The following is a 19630-nucleotide window of genomic DNA, read 5'->3' as shown; positions in this document are numbered from 1 at the left end:
GAGAGAGAGAGAATTAGCGAGAGCATACTTATATTCACACAGGACACCGGATAGACAGGAGAAATACTCCAGATATAACAGACTGATCCTAGCCCCCACGACACATAAACTATTGCAGCATAAATACTGGAGGCTGAGACAGGAGGGGTAGGGAGACACTGTGGCCTTGAATGGCATTGGTGGTACAGCATGGTTAAGCAAGTTAATGTTTCAGACATTTTCAGACCACTAAACAACTATTGATTTAGAACCACAGAGTTACCGCAAGTCGCAAAGAAATCAGGAGATGCCTCCACTATTCCAGCACCATTTCAACTTCAACATTTAAACATCATCAAATCACCTACGCTTAGTCTAATACAGTGACAACTGAAAGAAACCAAAAACAATTTAGTCCAATCAACATAAGCTAAATATGATGCGGCTGTCTATGGTTCTGTTTCTGTTTGTGTGCGTGGGCGGGCGTTCGTGCAAATACAAAAACATGTTGACTCACCCTACTTGTAGAGAAACACCAATGCCATCCTCCTCTCTTTCATGCTGATGAAACGGTCTTTCACTCTATCATACAGTACACGCTTTTATTTTATGTTGTCCTAGGCTACCTGGCTAAAATGCTTGCTCACTACTGGTAGCCTAACTTCCATTCATGGGCAACATTCGCTAGTTAACATTAGCCTTCTATATCTAGCTGCATATTGTATTTCCATCCTCTCAGGCCAGGGGCACAACAATGTATGAATAAATGGTGGATCAGAATTGCTGTTAAAATCATTGGCCAGTACAGAGAATGAAGTAAAACTACAAGTCCAAATCCCAATCTCCATCCATGGCTAATTTAGGAATAGCCACAGGAGGACAACAACACAACTCGATGCAACAATTCAAGTTGTTTCTATTAATGACGTATGCTCTCACAATTCTTTTTCACTGCCACGACCATTCACAGTTGAGCTCGCACAGATCAACATTGATTGGAAATTTTTTCTTTTTCGTCAATGGAGGCCAAATTCTCGTTGGCTTCCCTTGCATTCAATGCTACGTGTGGCAACAATGTCATACTCGTTTGGACCAGACAGCATCAGATAGATGGCCTACACGTAGAGAGACAGAGGGGCGCTGTTCACTCACTCTGATGCTTTCTCCTGTGAGATACATTCAGCCTCTTGCGAATTGAAGGAAAATTATGAAAAACAGAAAGATTGTATCATTTTTTTTGTACTTTGTTTGGGAAGCCTGGCTTTCCTTGGCGTCGATGAATACACACCACTGATAATAACAACCTTACTTCGGCCCCCAATAGAAAAATGCGCTCAGCATGTATTCCCCATTTCCCAGAATCCCACGTTAATATTTTATACCCAAGGTTTCTGCTTAAATATACCTTTTTATTTTCAGGATAAACTTACACACTTTATAATGTGTATTTGTGTAATAAGGCCTAAAAGGAATACAACATGTAGTTCTGTATTTTGAACTTTAATCACTTTAATCTGTTTTCCAAAAAACATTTCGCAAATATTTCCCATCAGTGTATCAAATGCTGTAGAGAGGGAGAGACAGAGAGAGAGAGACCAAGACAGAGATAAAGAGAGAGAGAGAAAAAGAGAGAGAGAGAGAGAGAGAGAGAGAGAGAGAGAGAGAGAGAGAGAAAAGATACAGAGAGAGAGAGAGAGAGAGAGTACCATATTACACAATTGTAAATCCAGACACTCTGGTACATAGTGCATCGCCCACATAAGCAGTGCTGCTGCGCTTATCAGCTCAGTACAGATTAGTATAGAGGACTAGAGACTTGCCCCTCTTCCCTGAGCTAAACCTGCAGGCTGGGACTGTATGTCGGGTCTTGTCCAGGGCTGCTCTCTTGAGCTGGGACAGATCATTCGGTCATGGGCCTGCTCACTCTCCCTCTCCCTCTCCCTCTCCCTCTTCTTCTCTCTGGGGATGTAGCCCTCAAAATACAACCTGACATAATTTTCCCACTTCCCTTGGCTGTAGTGTAGTTGATCCCTCAAGATAGTTTTTGAATAGTGGTATATTTTGTCTAATTCGGTTACATGATGGTCTAATTATGCTTATGTATTAACACCACCTTATAAACACTCCAATGTTAACTCATATTACAACAGTATCCCTTTCTGAAGACGTTGCTTGCTTTAAATAATTTAAATGTCACTTTATTATGTTGTAATCCAATATATAGTTTGTATATTTTAATCACAATAATAAAATTCAAAAGTGGGTTGAACCACAGGATGTAGCCTATAGTTCTATAGGATGTACCATTTATTTAGCGTTGATTTAAAACAGAGGAAACTGTTTCCATTGTTTGGTACACTTATAAGTTCACCCCCAATGAGGCAATGTCCCAAAAAGCCTAACAATTCTAAAACAGAAAGACAGTTCTTTGATAAACCAGTGCTTCTAAAACATAGAAAGTGTTCTGTGAGAATAGCCTCTGTGTATATGACTATGTTTCCTTTGCATGGCACGCTCCTGATATGAAACACTTTCTCTTGGGTTGGATAGGGGGTACCCATCCATCCGTGCCACCACAGCTAAAAGGCAGTGTAAACCGAGGAGGGACAGGGTCGTGGATGAGGTGGAGATCAGGGTTATCAGAGTTTAGCTGTCCATCATCTGGGCAGGTACTCCAGTGGAAGGCCTGTGTGGTTGCTGTCCCGGAGAGCCTGGTCCACCGCATGGATCAGTCCATCTATCAGTCCTCTCATGTCGGGTGTGAAGGGGTCGAAGGTGGGCTGCCGGACCCCGGAACGTTTGAAGTGTCCATCCTGGTTGCTCTCGGCACACAGCAGTTTGTCCTCTGTCACTGTGGTGTTGAGGAAGGAGGTGATGGATCGTAGCTGGGGCACCAACGCTGTCTGGAGTTCCTCAAAGTGGACCACTAGGACCCGCCGGCCGAACCGCAGCCAGTCCAGTACGTGCGACGCCCACCAGGAGGCGTAGCTGCCTACAAACTCAGGCCACTCTACAAGGGGGGAGCATATTATTGTGCAGTAATTTTCAGAAAGAACAATGTCAACTCACACAATGCAGACAGACACACAGACCCTCCCTCCTGCAATAAAAAAAACGGTCCCAGGAGATCTCCTACTTTGGCTGGTGTACTATACTGTACATGACTAATACATGCCACAATCAAACCCAGATTCCAGGCTGGCTCTGTACCTTTGGTCTTCCAGTGATGATCAGAGGCGTATCCCAGATGTCCTGCACACTTCCTGTTGAACTCAGCCATGAGGGAACGGTACGGGCTCCTGATCAGCAGGATGACAGAGTCGTACATCTCTATCTCTCTCTTCCCACTCTCATGTGTTTTCACGCAGATGGTCCGACCACTCTTCCAGTAATCCTTCTCGCCTTTGAAGCCTACACAACACCAAGACACAGATACACACACCATATGGGAAATATTTTGTTTTCGTCATTGGCCGTATAGGCCAAGCCAGACAGAGGGGTATGGATGATAACTTCATTTTTTTAAATCTTGAATTTATTATGGACTGAGGCAAATAGCTGGATCTGCACAACAGGCCAAGGACAGAAGTGGCTGTACAGTAAAGGAGCTGACCTCTGTTGTAAAGGGTTCCATCAAAGTAGTAGCTGCCTGTGTAGTATCCTGTGGCCAACTCTATGAGGTGTCTGACCCAGGTGTTGCCTGCTCCTGGGAAGCTGGAGAGCGCTACCAATGAACTGGACTTCTCCGGTAGGAACTTCCTCTCTGTGCATCTGGAGTCTGGGAGAAAGAAGGAATTTTACATTTTAAATCAGGATGGGAATTGTACATAGTCTGCTCAGAAACGTACTGAATTGTAGAAACACAATTTTAACATCTTGAGTGGAATTGCGTGGTGCAAAGTGGAGTTTGGTGTCATGCCGGAGTGGTGCTTAAAATTATTTCACAAGGTTGACTGTATTGGATTTGAAGGAAGAATGCTTTTTTGGTTGTCTGACCGTGTTACCTTGGACAGGTGTCTGGTAGACCTGGTAGAAGCGCTGGAGGGTTGATGGTAAGGAGGGCTCAGTGGTGTTGCTTTGTGAACAGTGCTCCTCCTCAGCCGGCTCATGGAGAGTGAATTCAGGAGTAGCATAACCACAGAAACAGTCCGAACTCCTCAGCATAGCCAGAGGAAACTCCTAAGGCCAGGCAAATGTGGTCACACTTCAAACAAACTAAAACTTATAATGGGTTTATAAGACATTCAAAAAGTCTTCATAAGCACGTCATAAATGCTGAATTTTTTTTTTTATAAGCATCGTTATACTGTAACATCCTGACAACGGCACCCTAGGGGTCCAACCTTGTTAATGCAGGCCTCTATGCAGGACTGGGAGGTGAGGTTGGGCTGGAGCACATGGACCAGAGATGTAGAGGAGCTGTTCTCAGGCTCCCTGAAGCAGCCGCGGTAGCGCACGTTCCTGTCTGCAAACACAGAAGAGGTTGTTTGCACAGCTGCAAGTCTTAGCCATATGGCTTCAATACAGACCTATAACATACCTGAACATTCCCTGTAAGCAGAGCCCTAGACGTGTCTGTGTGGGTGTGTAACAGATGTGTGTTCTCCAGACAATGAATGCGATGCTTTATCAGCTTGACTCAATCTCCTGCTGTTCCCCAGCTCTCAGATTGGACCAGGTCCCTGATACTCACATCTCCTCTGGCCTGGAAGCACATCCTCCACCGTGAACACTGACAGGCGCCCAACACCTCCACAGGGGGAGCCTTTCTCCCCTTTACAGTCCAAGTTACACTCCTCGTCTCTCACACGCAGGCTGGTGATGTGGTTGCCACAGTAACACTCTGACCCATACTCCAGACCAGCAAACTGGTAGCCACTGTAATAAATGACATCCAGATAGATATAAAACTCTGGTAAAAGTTTGCATCAACTCACAAAGTATTCACAACCCATCTGTAATCACTAAACAATCTGGTTCTTTGTAAAATAAACGTATTTCATATATTGACTTTCTAAAAAGTCTTCTTTTTCAAGAGTAATCTTTGTCTATAACTATGCTGAACCATGCGTGTATCACGAGAACATACAGTATGTTAATAATGAATTCAACAGCAATGCAAATGCAGCACGCTCCTCAACCCGAGGGGTTAATTAGGGGAGCACGGAATGTCTCGCTCCCTTTGCTCTGCTGCACAATTAATACTGACAGAGACTGAAGCAGTCTGCCTGCCTGTCGCTCCCTAGTCCCTCACTGTAGATCTCTCCATCTCTCCAACCCCCCCTCATCAACTCCTTCAACATCTTCCCTGGGAGACCAGAGACTACAACACTCCTCACTGCTCCTCTGCTCACACATCCTTAATTCGGAGGCTTCAATTTCTCAGCCTGGGACAAACCAGCTAGTGCTCTGCTCCTGCAACTGTAGGTCTGTGCTTACTCTCTTCCCCCCAAACTCTCTTCCATTACTAGTTAATACAAGTAAAGTATTGTGGAACTCCTCAGGTGAGTCTATGCCTATGCTATGCTAATTGTATGGTCTGCCTACCTGTGGGTGCATTCCAGATACACCGATTCTGTGCAGTTTAATCTGCAGAGATTATAGGAAGGGAATGGGGGTTATATAATTGTCACCTTCTGACCTTAGCTCCTTTCTTTTGTATTTTGTTTTAGTATGGTCAGGGTGTGTTTTGGGTGGGTTGTCTATGTTAGTTTGTCTATGATTTTCTATTTCTGTGTTTGGCCTGGTATGGTTCTCAATCAGAGGCAGCTGTCAATCGTTGTCCCTGATTGAGAACCATATTTAGGTAGCCTGTTTTCCATTGTGTTTTGTGGGTGGTTGTTTCCTGTTTAGTGTTTTTGTTTCACCTTTCAGGACTGTTTGTTTTGTGACGGCCCTGAAATTTTCTGAACCGTCTCAGTGCAGCTCCTTCCAATAGGGTGCTTTGCCTTTAATTCCCAATTAAATAGCCAGCAACAGCTGCGCAAAAGTGGGGTTGTGATGGAGACGTGAATGAGGATGTGTTCAACCCTCAGTTCCCCACGCTTCTCTATTCCGTTGTTTTGTAGCCCAATAGAGTTTACCCAGGATCGGATCCACTCTTTGCGTCCTTGGACTACACCGCTCCGTTCTTCGTGGCCTTTCTCCGCTGGAGATCTATTGGCGGATTGGATTGTCTGACTGACTGACTACCACCTTTTTGTATACGGTATTTCATTTGTTTTGATGTCATGTATACTGTGATGATTTATGTAGTTAGTTGTAGTTGAGGACTTAGTAAGAGTTGATACGCTTTAAAGTTCTGTGGTAAAATAATTGTTATATTGATTGTATGATTAATACTGGGTTTACGCTACACTTGAATGAACGGACAAACATTGCGTGACTAAGGTCACGGGAGTTCCCTGAACTCCTTTACCGGGCTGGACTCTTTTTAAGCCCGAGGTACAGGACATTTCTAGAAGACCCAGAACTCATTGTGATATAATAATATGTGTGTGTAATCATTGATGTTGCTAATACAACCCACGCAAAAGAATATAGTTGTTTTTGAAGTTCTTTCCAATGTTTTAAGGGTTTATGAAAAGTTTATTTCCATCCTGACTTTTGCACAAGTCCTTTGTATTGGTGTAGACTTGATGGACCAGATGGGACTCATTCCCTCCCAAACTAAAAGGAGAAACCAATGTTTTCTCTGGTAGGCACAACCTACCTGGCACCCCTATAAATAATAACCTCAAGTCAAAACCGTTACAGTTTGTTTTGTCTAGTGTTGCATATTTCATTAAATAATATGAACACTTACCACGCTGCACCTTGGTCCTCCTCTCCTTCCCCAGACGACAAGCGTTACAATAATGTTGACGATATGCTCCTCCTGAGATGTGAAATACTTCCTGTGTTAGATCTGATAATAGTGTGTTGAGGCAGGATGGAGAGACAATTACCTCGCTGAGCAGGTATCCTGGCACATGGTGCTGGTCATTTTGCGGAAATCAGTGGATACAGATCCTCTCAAAGCCCGCTCCTTGGAATTGTCCAGGAAGCAGCCCCTGTAAGAACCTTGCCATGAGAGCAAACAAACACACATGCATAACCTGTAACTAATGATTTGCTATTTTAAGTAATTTGTCATTGTGTTACTTCATTTTGTCAACCACTTTTTCAGGTAGTGTCTCAAACTTGAGACAGCTAATTTATAGAATACAATAGCCCTTCAGAATCTCCATTCTCAATGGCAGAGAATAATTTTCCTCATTTCTGGGATAGGTAGGTACCTTTGTGAGGCACATTCCTCCTGGGGGTGCTCCTCTCCACCTGTGACATATCCTTCTCCGTCATCAGGCTGTGGAACCAGCGCCGCCGCAGGTGTCGGATCTCCAGATTCCTCGACATGAGCCAGCGTGTTCCAGTCCTGTCGTCCAACGGGCTCCCAGGCTGGTACCACTGCCCCCTGGCCATGATCCGTGAGCTCCTGCCCCCGTAGCCTCTTACCCTCACGGGTGGCATCCCCACGGCCCAGGGTGGTGAGGACAGTGGAGGGCTGGTGGCCCCTCGCTGGGTCACCACCAGGTTGGCCCGTTGGAGCAGCAGGACGCTCCCTGCCATGATGTAGGCCACACCTAGGAAGAGCAGGAACAGCTGGGTCCTCCGGAGGAAACGCTGCAGTCTGTAGAGGGGCTTGGCCATCGATCCCCTCTTTATCTGAGCCTGCCGCTGGCTCCAAACATATACAGGGCTCTGGTGTAAAGCATTCTATCTCAGTAACATACCCCCTTGTCTAGTCATCTCAGCAATACGATTATTGTGGACTACAATACTTCTCACCACGAGAGGAATAGGAATCAGGAGTTGGTGGAGCCTAGTCGTTAAATGTCCTTAGATGTACCTCGACCATGATCCGCTCAAGCAAGAGGTTCCACTCCGTAGCTTGTTGCTGTACGTATCTTGACTGTAATGCAAAGACACAGCCTCTTGAATCAGGATGATTCAGCCCACCTTCTCCAGAGCCAATGGAAGGCAGTCTGAATGAGGTCAAGGTTCAGCTTTCTCCTCTTATCCTCAAAGATGAAACTACAGATAGGAGATACAGGAGAAATATTGTGTTACTGAGGCCGAGTGGCTATGGTTGTATATGTCTCTATTATAAAGGAGAGGAGGTGAGCCTAAGTAAGTCACAAATTCCTCCTCTACAAGTTGGCAAACTATAAGTTCCATGTCTACTTGTTTACAATACGTAGTTGACATGCATGGCACAAAACCAATTGCCTGAATGGTCTCAACTAGATCCTTCTCTTGTCCGCGTAACCTCTCACCTTCATCTCAGACTCAGCTTTGGAATACGGCCCAGTCCTAACAAAGGCTGGACATGTGGTGGCTTTCTTTCTCGCCAACACCAAGGGAGACCAGGGTGGAATGGAAACATTCTTTTCATGAGTTTATAGAGTAACTAGCAGATGCAAGTTTGCCTTCACAAAAATAATAGTTTTAGTAGCGTTAGCCAGTGATGACATTACGTTTTTTTTTTACAAGAATTACTTATTTCCCCCACAATGTGAGATTCTCTGTGTCATCATCTAATCCATTACTTTCTGACATGAACCAACAGTGTGAGGTCAACACATTTAGCTCAGTCAGCTTTTCAACCCCCTTCCTTTCAGCAATAACATACTTGCATTTGCAGGAACCAGATTGCAATCGTCAATCTCAACTGGGCCATACAATACTTTTAAACCTTGTGTTTCATTATAGAGGGAATGCCAGTTTTCCACTGGGGTAACTCAGTTTTCCACTGAGTTGTGGGTTGCACCTTCTTTCTTGAAAATTAATAAAACATAGGAACCCTGCAGTTTAAAGCTAAACCTTTCACTAATGAATGTAGATTATTTCTCAAACAAAGCACATTTTAACCAGGACTTTGTATGGCATTTACAATTTAAGGCATTAATCACATGCAAAACAGGCTACTTTGAAATGGAGAATAAACTTTAAAACCAGATTCAAGAAGTATAGGAGGGCTGGCAATAAATCAGTGTCGTGACCAAGAGAGCCTTTACAGATGCATTTATCCTGACAAAAACCAGCCAAATCTCTTAAGTTTCAGGACAAGATAAATCTCTTGCAGGGTCAGACAAATCTCTCGAATTTTCATCCAAATTCATATCCTGATATGCCAGACAGAGCTCCCTCTTACACATTTGATTTGTTTTGCCTCAGAGGAACTGCCTTGCCCCGAACTGCCTTGCCTCAGAGGAACTGCCTTGCCCCAGAGGAACTGCCTTGCCCCAGAGGAACTGCCTTGCCCCAGGAACTGCCTTGCCCCAGGCAAGCACTGAGGCACTTCTTTAGTTGCTCTTCTTTGTTTTTCTTTTCATGTTGCTCCATACTTCCTGGAACCCGCGGACTGTCTTCAAGTGCAGTACAGACGAGGTGATTATCATAAACATAGTCGAGCACTGGAGTAAGAGCCCTTTCATATGCTTTAGCCTACTTTCACATCTTAGACAATCTTGTACATTTTGACAGTTTGAATTGTTTTTTTCCAATAAATAAACCTTACTGTGGCATTTCTGCAAATTATTTTATTTTTGTGACCAAATTTATATAAATGTATTTGTTTTTATAAGACAGGAGCATCAGTCCAAGAGAATCAGTTATTTGTATGTATATATTTCTGTAAATTCTGACCCAGATTTTAGGGTATGAGCCGAGACTATGCTAAGCCAAGGAGAGCCTCTGCATTTGTGACCTGTGTGGAATACACTCAGCCACTCCTGAGAGTGGTCCAGGGCCGGGACTTGCCAATCCTTTAGTAGCCAGCCAGCAAGGGATATATATGTAGGGCTGCATTAATATTTTGTTAGTAAATGGAACATCTTGGGTTATTTACACTTAGTTTTTCATTTCCATTTGCAGATTGATGGGCCAAGCCATAAACAAGCCAGTCACTAAAAACCACTCAATAAATGGCTGCAAAAATTATTGCAAATGCCACATCCTGAACACTTTTTATTGACTACTGAAATAAAATGGATCCATGTGTAAAGAATGAGTATCTGCACCAAGCTCTGCTGCAACGAGACTTGTAGTGTATTTATTGAAGAACACATGGTTATACCTGCAAGTGTGTTTAGCAGAAAGCTTTAACTGCAGTTACAGAATGTTCTGTTGTAATATTTTGCTTCATCTGTCTATAGCTGATGTTGGAAATGGTATGAATCCCCTACTGGGTCTTCTATTGAATTTGTATTGAAGATGAATATTTTTGTAAATCTATGATCCAACATAGCACAAAGTTGTTGTTTTTTCCTTCATCCTTTATATAGCCAGTTATGGCTTTGAGGAGGACATGTTTGTCTTCTGTCTACTCCACATGTGACTGGTGGCATGCTGGCATAATACCTGATCCTCTGACACATTCATTTCCACCTCCATTTTCCCAACCCTGACAACTAGTCTCCAACCATTCTCCCTTGCAACCTTCCACCATTCCCCTTTTCCTACCATGGCCCCAGCTGCTGAACCCAAATGCCCAGGAGGCTGTAGCTTGTGATCCACCCTGGAACACAAATCAGCTCACACAAACAGCCCACTGAATACCCCATTCAATACTAGATTGGATGGAGAGGGGTGGTGTGTGTGTGATGGAGAGGGGTGGTGTGTGTGTGTGTGTGTGTGTGTGCGTACAAGAAAGGGGGGGGGGTCTTTCTCTTGGTCTTTGTGGAAAGAAAACAGAGGGAGACATTCTCCACTGAGGGCTATGTAATGATCTGCTGTGTCTTGGGCATCAACCTAGCACCAATAAGGACTCACACTTCGATGTTGTATCATATTTAAATTGGTTTTGAATTGAGACTGTGGTAGAGCCCTTTCTAAATGCCATTATAAGTTGGGGAAAAGTGGGACCCTTTATATGAGGAAAGATTTGCCCAAAAAATCATTGTTTTTGATCAGTTGATATTTAACCTATCTATAATTCCACTTGTTTGCATCATGTAGATTTTCGCATGGCCTAGATGCATTATTTATGCATCACATCAATTTACAATTACCTACAACAACCCTTTTAAATCACCAAAGTCACATTAGAGGCTATGTTTTCAATAGCCGTTCAGTAGTCTAAAAAGTTCACGGGTTAGACCATGCACAAATGACTTAACACGTTAGAACATCAACATATAATAATTCCTAAATCAATACAGCTCCACAATTACAAACATACTTTAGGTCTTACCATGACGGCAGTATCTCGATAGTAGGCTAGGCTAAAACAAATGAACGAAAAACGAATAATTAACAAAAGCTACACATGTTAAACAAATTCTGCACATCCTTCATAAATGGCATCCGAGTGTTCAGTCCTTCAGTGTTTCTGAGTCGAACTGGCGCTCATCATTGTATGTGGCGATGTTTATGTCTCTTCGTCGGCCTCATCTCATTCTTTTTATTTTCTCATGTAATGCCTTCTAACGCGAAGTCATTATAAAAACATTAATCCCAATATGTTAATCCTCGCCATGTCGCCTCGGTCACACACACAGCAGAGCAGCATCACGTTTGTCTCTTCGCGCACAGACCCAACTGTTTAACCGGACAGAGACAGGGATACAGCGCGCATGCTCTTCAAGGATACTCCTCCCAGCTCACTGGGGGTTCGATGTGCACTGTGCACGTTTTCCACATTGTCTGTCTAATACAGCGTAATCCTTCATTCTATTACATTCGATAATATTTACATTATTTGTAAGAATCATATTACATATAAAAAAATAAGTATATTTACTTTCTGTCATCACATTCATTGTGATATCAATTAGGCTCCATCATGGAACATTGTCATTAATTTGTTTAAATACTGTGATTCTAGATAGGTGCCCCTGGTTTTACAGACACCTATTATTAATGTCTGTGAAATATCTGTGAAAATAGAGATTGGCTTCTGATCTTTTTTGGCTGTAGACTGGAAGCTTCCGATGGCAAGGGAATATGTGTGGCTTGAATTAGAAATATGAGACTCCAACAGCTGCATCGGTGTTATGACATCGATGGATCAATGAGATCAGCGCTAGCCTGAAATTACAAACGGAGTGGAAGGGGTGCAGCTGTGGATGCTACATTGTCAGTTTGTAGTGCTTGTCTATTAGGCTCGGTTCAGGTTCTCACTAATTGGTCTATTGGCCAATCAGATCAGCTCTGAAAAAGATCTGATGTGAAAAGATTGGATGTGATTGGTCAAAAAACCAATTAGTGGGAAACATCAGAATTGGGCTGCCTGTGTAAACACAGCCTGACTGACCTGTTATTGAGAATGGTTAGGACATAGGAGAGGGAAGACTTTCTGCTGGCTTCACTTGTTTACCTGAAAAACAGAGGAGAAAAAAATATAGTTATTTTTCTCTCTCTCTACACACACACACACACACACACACACACACACACACACACACACACATGATTGTTTAACTGAATTATACAGTGGGCTTGGTGCTAATCAATGGGCTTGGTTTTACTGTTGATGGAGAATATAGTGGCTGGAGAAGGAACAGGTCTTAGCGCAATTAGAAATGGATAGTCATGGTACTGATCAGATAGAGCATCACACTGCAGCTCTGGCCATTGCTCCCTGTCTCCTCTGCTAGATGGAACTAGGTCATCCCTGTGTGGTTGGGTCGTAATGAACACACTGATTACTTTTCCTAATTAGAAACAGACACACGGAAAGGGTCTCTGTATAGAACAGCAAGTATTACTGTAAAACATCTCATTCGTCACAGATCGTCACTGCAGTGCAAACTCCCACACATCTCTCCCATGGGTATATGAGCTTCATGCTGTATGACCTTCATGCTATCTTGAGCCTTTGGAGAAGCTCTCGTATTTACACTTACATTTCACACTGTACGGTCATTCTGCTCATATCGACAAAAAAGCTCATTTATTACCCAGAGTGCCTTGTGTCAATGTGCACAACACCATGCAAACTACAAGTACTGTAATTACAGCTGACGCTGCCTGGCACCGACCACAGTCTTGACAGAGGTATGCAGTCATATAAAACCTAATTAATATCAGATGCTAATGGATGCATCTGCTTTGCCCTTGATGCAGATGAGAAAACCCTATAACTGTCGCAGGGACAGAGAATTAGCATAGCTCCTGATGTACCCCAGGCTGGAATGAACTCTCCAGAACTCTAAGGGTTCTAATTAAATCAAGAGGCAGAGATCTGTTACCAGTTTTTCTAAAGTTATCTAACTGGATTTCGCCTATCGAATAGAATTAAATGCATAGAAATAGAACAAATAGAATGGGAGTCTCAATTCAATGATTCATCTGTTCTATTCATTCTATTTCTATGCATTCAATCCTTTCCGATGGGTGAAATTCAGATAGATTTAGAAAAACTGGGCCCAGGGGATAAAGAGGATTAATGTTAGGAGGCCTCTGTAAAGTCGACTATACCTCTACCCTGGGTCTGGATTAACACCTTCTATACACTACAGGTTACCATCCATGCATGCAGGATGCATATATAACACGGATATAAGACACAAAGGCTTATAGCATGACATTCCTGTGTCCTTTCCTTGCCTTTATATTACCGTCTATAAGCAAATAGAGTACAATGCATCTGACTCTAGTCTGTACACGGACTGCCTGCCAGTGACAGATATATTCATCAGTTTGCCGTGCAGTAATGTCCAAGATAATGTGTTTGTCATCTGGTCCGGACATACAAATCAGCTTATGCCCAGGGGCTAAACTGAATGAAGCAATGCATATTAGTAATGAATGAATCCAGGGCTGACTCAGTTCAACATTGACCTCCTTTACTATATGAAATGTCAGGAGTTGACATATCATGGCAGTTTGGAGTTACAGGATATGTTTTTATTATGTTTGTTTTTAGCCCCCCCCCCCCACCCTCCTCACTCAACCTCCATGTTTGTTAGCATCCATCGGCTATTTCTCTCTGCCCTTTCCCCTTTCTTTGTTTGCATTCAGTCAGAGTACATTCACACGCCAGGAATGAAAGGGAGGGAGAGTTTTTGCCCTCTAGTTACCTGCAGGGATGGACTGAAACAGTGCCGCTTGAGTTGGCCTTTTATCATACAATGAGCCAAGAGCGATATGTCTGTCTATTGTTGCCAAGGGCAATGGGGAACTGAATTTTAAAGTCAGCTTTCCACACTCACTTGACCATAGAGCAGTCACTTGGACGGAGCTGAGTGATTGGATGCTTGAAAAATGCAGCCTCAGTCCATGCTCTAATCTCCTTCTCAGACTCCGTTTCATCTCTGCCTGCCTGGCCTGCACTCTTGGTGTAATGTTTTGTTTAGGATCATCTAAACTGTAAAAGGGATGGGTGCGTTGCAAATAATGTTTTTGTTGTTGCTGGATGACTATCATTTGTAAACTCTGGCATGTGGGCCAGAGATGTAATTTGTTTTATGGTGCCTTGTTACTTAGTTTTACATTTTTTGCTGGTAAACACATTAGTTGCAATGAGATGAAATGACATTTCTATAAATTGCTATTACATGTACCTCTCATTAGTGGGGGAGATGAATGCTGCTTTTAGTGGAGCTGGCTTAGTCTGATAGATGTGTCCATGTTGTTGATCCAGCATTAATGAAGTTATTAGTATGGACACTGGTAATGCAGGCTATTTCTACTGTGACATAATGGATTTGAGCCTCTGGATCAAGAAACTATAACGAATCTGATTGTGTCACATTTATTTTGATGAAGATATGCTGAGATAATGAAGACATCATTCAGCTCCCTGAAATCACTCAGAGCTTAGTTAAAATACTCATCCCCCTTTCAACCCCACAATTGCTTTGATTCTAGATTATACAGAGATTTATCGTTAGAGATATTCAGATGGAGCCCTTTCATAGACCGGCTGACTCATAGAGACAGAGAGAGGAAAGAGATGTGGGACTCCGTCGGGATGTGAGGGTTGTGCTTGGTTAGGGAGAAGCCTGAGCTGTCACCTCCTCCACTGACATGGTCTCAGGGCAGCAGGGCAGGACTCAGAGCTGGCTGACTGGCTCGAAGTTGGCTGACTGGCTAAGAGCTCAGAGGGTGCGGGGGGGTGGAACCAACAGACCCCGATCTGAACGTCCGTGGGCAGCCGTCAGGTTATCCAGCCGGCTCGACTGGTCCCCTAGCTGGTCGTACGTGAGGATGGTGTCTCTGCAGGCCAACTCCTGTCGGACGTCCTCGCGCAGACTGCAGCGATAATGGTCGATCAGGGCCCTGTCGTTCCATCCCGCGCCAGCAGCCAGTGTCCGAAACTCCAGGGCGAACTCCTGGGCGCTCCTCGTCCCCTGCCTCAGATGGAATAGGCGTTCACCCGCCGTTCTACCCTCGGGCGGGTGGTCGAAGACTGCCCGGAAGCGGTGGGTGAACTCCTCAAACTGATCCAACGCCCCATCACCCTCTCTCCACATGGTGTTGGCCCACTCCAGGGCTTTCCCAGTGAGGCACGAGATGAGGGCGGACACCCTCTCACGGCCCGAAGGAGCCGGGTGGACGATTGCCAGGTACAAGTCCAGCTGCAAGAGGAACCCCTGGTAGTTCGCAGCCGTCCCATCGTATTCCTGGAGATGGGAGAGACAAATCCCACTGGGACCAGGAGAAGGAGGTGCGCGTAGTGGAGACCCCAGCTGTGCTGATGGAGGCGCTGGGAGAACTCCCTGTCTCTCCCAGCGGTCCATTGTCTGGACAACGCGGTCCTTGGCGGTGCCAAGATGTTGGAGCATTGTTGCGTGCTCCTGGACGCACTCCTCCACCCCTATACCCGGGGTACCTGCTCCTGCTGACTCCATAAGTTGGGTCCGGTATTCTGAAAGGGGTGCGTACTGACGGCAGAGGTGTCAGACGCAGGAGAACAAAAACTGTATTTCCAGTTTAACCTCTTGAAACTCTAGGGGCGCTATATCATTTTTGGATAAAAAGACGTGCCCGTTTTAAGCGCAATATTTTGTCACAAAAAGATGCTCGACTATGCATATAATTGGTAGCTTTGGAAAGAAAACACTCTGACGTTTCCAGAACTGCAAAGATATTTTCTGTGCGTGCCCTAGAACGTGAGCTACAGGCAAAACCAAGATGAAACGGCATCCAGGAAATGAACAGGATTTTTGAGGCTCCGTTTTCCATTGTCTCCTTATATGGCTGTGAATGCGAGAGGAATGCGTCTGCCCTTTCTGTCGTTTCCCCCAAGGTGTCTGCAGCATTGTGACGTATTTGTAGGCATATCATTGGAAGATTGACCATAAGAGACCACATTTACCAGGTGTCCGCCCCGGTGTCCTGCGCCGAAATTGGTGCGCAAACCTCAGCTGCAAGTATTTTTCCATGGAATTCAGAGAAGAAAGCAGGCTTCCACGAACGATATATCAATGAAGAGATATGTGAAAAAACACCTTGAGGATAGATTCCAAACAACGTTTGCCATGTTTCGGTCGATTATTATGGAGTTAATTCGGAAAAATTTTGACGTTGTTGGTGACTGAATTTTCGGTTCGTTTCGGTAGCCAAATGTGATGTACAAAACGGAGCGATTTCTCCTACACAAAGATGCTTTCAGGAAAAACTGAACATTTGCTATGTAACTGAGAGTCTCCTCATTGAAAACATCCGAAGCTCTTCAAAGGTAAATGATTTTATTTATTTGGTTATCTGGTTTTTGTGAAAATGTTGCATGCTAAATGCTACTCAAAATGCTAAGCTAGCTTAGCATACTCTTACACAAATTAGTGAATAGCGATGGTTCAAAAGCATATTTTGAAAATCTGAGATGACAGTGTTGTTAAGAAAAGGCTAAGCTTTAGAGCAGGTGCATTATTTTAATTTTATTTGCGATTTTCAGAAATCGTTAACGTTACATTATGCTAATGAGCTTGAGGCTATAACTGTATACAGGTTTTTTTCATAGCCAAACGTGAACAAAACGGAGCGATTTGTCCTACACAAATAATATTTTTTTGAAAAACTGAACATTTGCTATCTAACTGAGAGTCTCCTCATTGAAAACATCTGAAGTTCTTCAAAGGTAAATGATTTTATTTGAATTATTTTCTTGTTTTTGTGAAAATGTTGCTGGCTGAATTCTAGGCTTATAGCTATGTTAGCAATCAATACTCTTACACAAATACTTGTTTAGCTATGGTTGAAAAGCATATTTTGAAAATCTGAGATGACAGTGTTGTTAACAAAAGTCTAAGCTTGAGAGCAAATATATTTATTTCATTTCATTTGCGATTTTCATGAATAGTTAACGTTAATAATAAAAACTCACCGGAAAACAGAACAATCAATAAATGGGTACATAACCCGACGTACACCAGACATAACGTGCACAAGCACTTACAATAAACAATACCAGACAATGACATGGGGGGAACAGAGGGTTAAATACACAACATGTAATTGATGGATTTGAAACCTGGTGTGTGGGAAGACAAGACAAAACAAATGGAAAATGAAAATTGGATCGGCGATGGCTAGAAGACTGGTGACGTCGACCGCCGAACATTGCCCAAACCAGGAGAGGGACCGACTTCGGAGGAAGTCGTGACAGGCTCAGAGCTAGCTGACTGGCTCAGAGCTCCATACTCGCTGACAACTGACACTCTCACTTCACTGGTTCACTCAAGCATTGAGACATGGCAGGGAGACATGGCAGAGAGAGAGAGAGAGAGAGAGAGAAGGCTGTGGGGGGATACCCTGAGAGACTATGATGGAAAAGGTCCAGGAGTCATCACATGACCAGGGTTGCTTTCTTCCTGTCATGAAAGGTAGCTGCTACCTCTGGAAAAAGAGAAACCACTTGAAATGTGTATATATCTTGTGGATTGTCATGAATAAAATAAATGACCACCTTGCCCTAGCTGTTTCCATCACTACTGTGTTCATCCTGCCAGCTCTACTTTGGTTGTCTTTGCTGAGTTGGACACTGTCATTGGAATTGTTCTGCTTGTTAGATCCACTTAAGGAAAAGCCTGGGGATTCATTTATCAATATTGTGTAGAAACGATTCAAAAATACTACTGACCAATGGAATTTAGAATGTTCGTAAGCATAGAAAACGTGTGATTTATCAATCCTATGAGTGTCATACGTACAGCGATAGGAGATAATTGTTGATAAATACCAATTGTTCTCAGCCTCAGTGCTCATGCACAACCTTGGCTATTTGTATTTGAAATGTCCGTAATTAACCACATGTCACGCCCTGACCTTAGAGAGACTTTTTATTTCTCTATTTGGTTAGGTCGGGGTGTGATTTGGGTGGGAATTCTAGTTTTTCTATTACTTTGTTGGCCGGGTATGATTTACAATCAGAGGCTGTCTATCGTTGTTTCTGACTGGGGATCATACTTAGGCAGCCTGTTTTCCACCTTAGATTGTGGGATCTTGATTTTGTATAGGTGCTGTGTAGCCTGCAGAACTTTGTTAGTTTTGTATTCTGTTGTTGTTTTTCGGTGTTCATTTTAAATAAAGTAAGATGTTAGCCTACCACGCTGCACCTTGGTCTAATCCTTCTCTAAATGATCATAACACCATATATGATCAAAATCATCCCTTTAAACCTGTGGAGAACATACAACGCCGTATCATGAAATACCCTACAACGGTGCAACCCCCCCAAAAAGTAGAAAAATAAACATTTTCTGAGATTGAAATAGAGGTGCTAGTGTCACAGATTGAGTACAACCAAAAGACTGAAATAGAGGTGCTAGTGTCAGAGATTGAGTACAACCAAAGACTGAAATAGAGGTGCTACAAATAAAATTACGTCAGATCACATTATATCTACAGTAGCTTTGATCGGACTGATCATGTCAACATCATACATTCAAAATCTTAGCTAGCAGTCATCCTCATGAATCAAGTCGACAATCTACTGGCAAATCCTTTTTAATCCTTGTCACAATTATAGATAAAACATATAGGTGCTCTTCTGCCATTGGACATAAACATTACACAAGTTGGAAGTCGCAAATTCAACAATGAGTGGTTTGGAAGGAATCAGTGTGGCTAACTGCAAGTATTGCAAAGCAATCATTAGCCTGCTATTCAGTGGAGTGGCTGTGTGGTCCCAAGTCTAAGATTAGGGGTCTCTTATCCTAGTTTAAAATTATAAACATTCAAAATTGGCCACGCTGTCAATAAAGCTTGTTTTGTGCCGCGCTCAAAACAACTGTTAACTCGGAACTGCAAAATCGGACTTTAGTGAGTTCAAGACAACTGGGACCTCAGGAAAAACGAGTTACAACTGGGAAAATACGTTTTGAACTTTCATCCAACTAGGAATTGTAAATGTGGAACTCGGGCCTCTTTCTAGAGCTACAACCTGAAGATCACTGACGTCAACATGATTCAACCTTTTTTCCCCCGAGTTCCCGGTTGTCTTGAAAGCCCCCTATAGCCAGAGAATGCCAGACTTTGATGACAAAGTTTGATGACAACATTTCCCCACGAAGGACCAAGGCGCCACCTTCCTGTTCAAGTGAGCACAGTACAACAAGTTGAGTCCAAAAATGTATTGTATGTTGCCGCATAAATGATGTAATATGAGAAAGGGGTGGATACCTTGTCAGTTGTACAACTGAAATGGGTCTTCAGCATTTAACCC

General features: G+C 43.4%; 1 protein-coding gene across 1 annotated transcript; it reads right to left on the bottom strand.

Annotated features, from left to right (window-relative positions):
* Nucleotides 1-1488: 1488 nt before the first annotated feature.
* On the bottom strand, nucleotides 1489-11550 carry LOC135553075 (sialate:O-sulfotransferase 1-like). Its single transcript, XM_064985166.1, has 9 exons — nucleotides 11213-11550; nucleotides 7257-8052; nucleotides 6927-7041; nucleotides 4673-4857; nucleotides 4323-4444; nucleotides 3984-4158; nucleotides 3593-3757; nucleotides 3190-3390; nucleotides 1489-2989 (listed from the first exon to the last, which is right to left on the bottom strand). Exons 2-9 carry the CDS (start codon nucleotides 7666-7668, stop codon nucleotides 2637-2639), a joined length of 1728 nt encoding a protein of 575 aa, XP_064841238.1. The 5' UTR covers nucleotides 7669-8052; nucleotides 11213-11550; the 3' UTR covers nucleotides 1489-2636.
* Between the last annotated feature and the right edge of the window lie 8080 nt (nucleotides 11551-19630).

The sequence above is a fragment of the Oncorhynchus masou genome, chromosome 13, assembly GCF_036934945.1.
Source record: "Oncorhynchus masou masou isolate Uvic2021 chromosome 13, UVic_Omas_1.1, whole genome shotgun sequence".
NCBI classification, from domain to species: domain Eukaryota; kingdom Metazoa; phylum Chordata; class Actinopteri; order Salmoniformes; family Salmonidae; genus Oncorhynchus; species Oncorhynchus masou.
This window is presented reverse-complemented; position numbering and strand designations above follow the sequence as displayed.